The sequence below is a fragment of the Henckelia pumila genome, chromosome 2 (assembly GCF_033568475.1).
Source record: "Henckelia pumila isolate YLH828 chromosome 2, ASM3356847v2, whole genome shotgun sequence".
Classification (NCBI taxonomy): Eukaryota; Viridiplantae; Streptophyta; class Magnoliopsida; order Lamiales; family Gesneriaceae; genus Henckelia; species Henckelia pumila.
This window is the reverse complement of record NC_133121.1, coordinates 195,536,924-195,539,862: the sequence shown is the minus strand read 5'-3', so window position 1 is coordinate 195,539,862 and position 2,939 is coordinate 195,536,924. Positions and strand designations below refer to the sequence as shown.

Sequence of the window (2,939 nt, the reverse complement as noted above, 5' to 3'; positions counted from 1 at the left end):
AAACATATTTAAAATTTATTTATTTAATATAAAATAATTTTAAAATTATTGAGTGAAATTTGGGACCCATAAATAATGAGTGTTAATGTTAAAATGATTGTGGGTGAAAGAGATATGTGTTATTAATAGTGAGCCCCATGCTTTTTGATGATGTGGTGGGTGTTATAACACCCATGCATTGTGGATGCTCTTATAAAACCCACCACCTCATCAAAAAGCATGAGACCCACTGCCACATACTCATTATAACAACATACCTCTTTCACCTACAATCTTTTTGACATTAACACTCATTATTTATGAGTTGCACAGTCCACTCAATCATTTTAAAATTATTTCATATTAAATAAATATATTTTAAATATGTTTAAAATATTTAAATTATTATTTATTTTTATAATAATAATCGTTTTTTTAAAAAAATAATTTTATTAATTTTAAAAAAATAATATTAAAAATATTTTAATATATTTATTAAACAAAATAGATGTTTTTGAGAAATACCACAACAGAAGAAGTATTTAAACAAGACGTGAGAGCACCTTATCACAATTGAGCGGCTAAAATTACAAAGTTGAGAAGCAAAATTTATTTAAAATTATCATGTAATTATGAAATTGAAATGCAACAATAACTTAGAATAAAACCACACTATGATGAGATTGTAAATAACATATGAAATATTAGTTCATGGATTGTTGTTGTATTGCTCCCAGATATGCTCCACTAAGTCGGCACGAATATGGTGATGAATTTGAGTATCACATAGCTCAAAATTTTTCCGAAGGTAATCCTGAAATACTCGGTTTGAGCCATGGATAGGCTGTGCGGGTTTGTCACCTTCATCATTGTACCAATTTTTCACATGAGCTCCCTCATCCTCAACAACCATATTATGCAAAATAATGCATGCTAACATGATTTGTTTTATCTTTTTCAATACCAATAACGAGCTGGACCTCTGACAATCGCACATCGAGATTGGAGCACCCCAAATGCACGTTCGACATTTTTTCTTGCAGACTCCTGTCTTTCCTTAAACAACTTCCTCCTGGGATCATCTAGAAAAGGAAAAGCCTTAACAAAAGTATCCCAATCGGGATATATTCCATCTGTTAGATAATAACCCTTCGTATATGCAATGTCGTTCACCGTGAAATTAATCTCCGTCGCATTTTCTTGCAAGACGACGTTGAATATGGGAGATTCATATAACACGTTAATATCATTACGTGAACCGGAGACTCCAAAGAATGCATGTCATATCCACAGGTCATGGTACGCAACCGCTCAAGTACGATTGTTGGTGACCCATGTCCCCTTGTAAATTGACATTTCCAAGAAACTGGACAATTTTTACATTTTCCAGTGCATACAATCCAGGCTACCCAACATGTCAGGGAAGCTGTGTCTCTCACCATGCATTTGAAGAAGACGTTGAAAATCATCAGAATTTGGCCTTTTCAAGTACTAGCACCAAATATTTCAACCACGTATTCGCAAAACTTGAAAATACACCTGATGGCAGTTGATTCACCCATACGTAGGTACTCGTCAAGATGGTTGGCGGGGACTCCGTAATCCAGTTGACAAATCGCAACAGTGCATTTTGTAGTGGTGACAATCCTTTTCTTCGCATAGTATCGTCCCTCTATTGAAAAAACGGTGAATGATTCTCTAATGCATTCACATGCGAAAGAATAACTCTTTTCGCATTCAAAATCTTCTTTGAAATATTTCACCGTGATACACTGGATTTGTAGAGAAATAATCATCGACGAGCCTCTCATGCCCAGCTTCACAATTTATTTGGATGAACCTCCTTCTTCTGCGTGTTTCCCTTCTCTGATATGCTTCCATAACTTGTAGGTGTGGTTGAAGTACCAATAAAATCAGTTCTTGTCCCGGATCATAAGCTTGCTCATCGATTTAAACATGGACTTCGTCTTCTCTTGTCGAGCTGGAAATTGATCTAGAGCTGCCTGTAGAATGAGACATTTTTGGAGGATACACGTTTTTTATATGTGTTTGCGAAATGGTATCTTAGTGGAATGCAGATCTCATAGCAAAATGTGTATACATATATAGTTTTTCTCATGCGATGGTTAATTTGCAATGACTAGTTTCTAACGGCTAGTTTGCAACGACTAGTTTTCCATTATAAAGTTTGCAACGTAAAAAATTTTCAACGAATAGTTTCTGTTGCAATGACTCATTGTAGTAGCTGGAAACACGTCTCCAAAAAGAATCCGCTTTCTGATCATTGCCGATTATTGGATCATTACTGATAGTGAAAAAACTTCTCGCTAAGACCTCGTTTTACACCTTTGTCCAACTTAAACACTTTCTCGTACCCTCAAAATTTGAAATCGTTTTTACTAAATTGACCACCTCAATTGGGGATTCACGATCGGAAAGTTGAGTCTCCAGGACAAATGTCGGAGTTACAGGTTCATTAGGCATCAGAGATGTAAAATGCATATCAGTTGTGTGCGGGGTACCATAGCCTTGAACAACCGACGGTGTGAAATGTGGATGACTCATTTTTGCCAATATTCGGCTTGAACCGATTGATGTGGACCTCGGGGGAATAATTCGGATGATTCATAAAATTTCCAAAACCTTGGAAATTTCGAAAATTTTGTGGAGGAAACTGTATATTTCGAAATGGAAGTGGATATTGATAATTTGGTGGAATTTGTGAACTTAAGCTAGAGATTCCTGTAGAATAAGACATTATTTGTTACCAATTATGTCCCCCTTTTAACAAAATGTGTCCCTGATATGTCCTCCAAACTAAAAATTTCCTATACTACCCTTATATTAAGAATTTGTATTAATTTTTCCCAAATGGCTCACAAAATGGTATCAGAGCCTAGGTAATTTTATTCAGACTTTATAGTATTCATTAAATCATACTTTTCTTTGTTGAGGAAGAG

The 2,939-nt window shown here is 35.1% G+C and overlaps 1 protein-coding gene across 1 annotated transcript; it reads right to left on the bottom strand.

Annotated features, from left to right (window-relative positions):
* Positions 1 to 936: 936 nt before the first annotated feature.
* Positions 937 to 2,544, bottom strand: LOC140879305 (uncharacterized). Its single transcript, XM_073282981.1, has 3 exons — positions 2,355 to 2,544; positions 1,472 to 1,651; positions 937 to 1,178 (listed from the first exon to the last, which is right to left on the bottom strand). The coding sequence occupies exons 1-3, from the start codon at positions 2,542 to 2,544 to the stop codon at positions 937 to 939; spliced, it is 612 nt and encodes a 203-aa protein (XP_073139082.1).
* Positions 2,545 to 2,939: the final 395 nt, after the last annotated feature.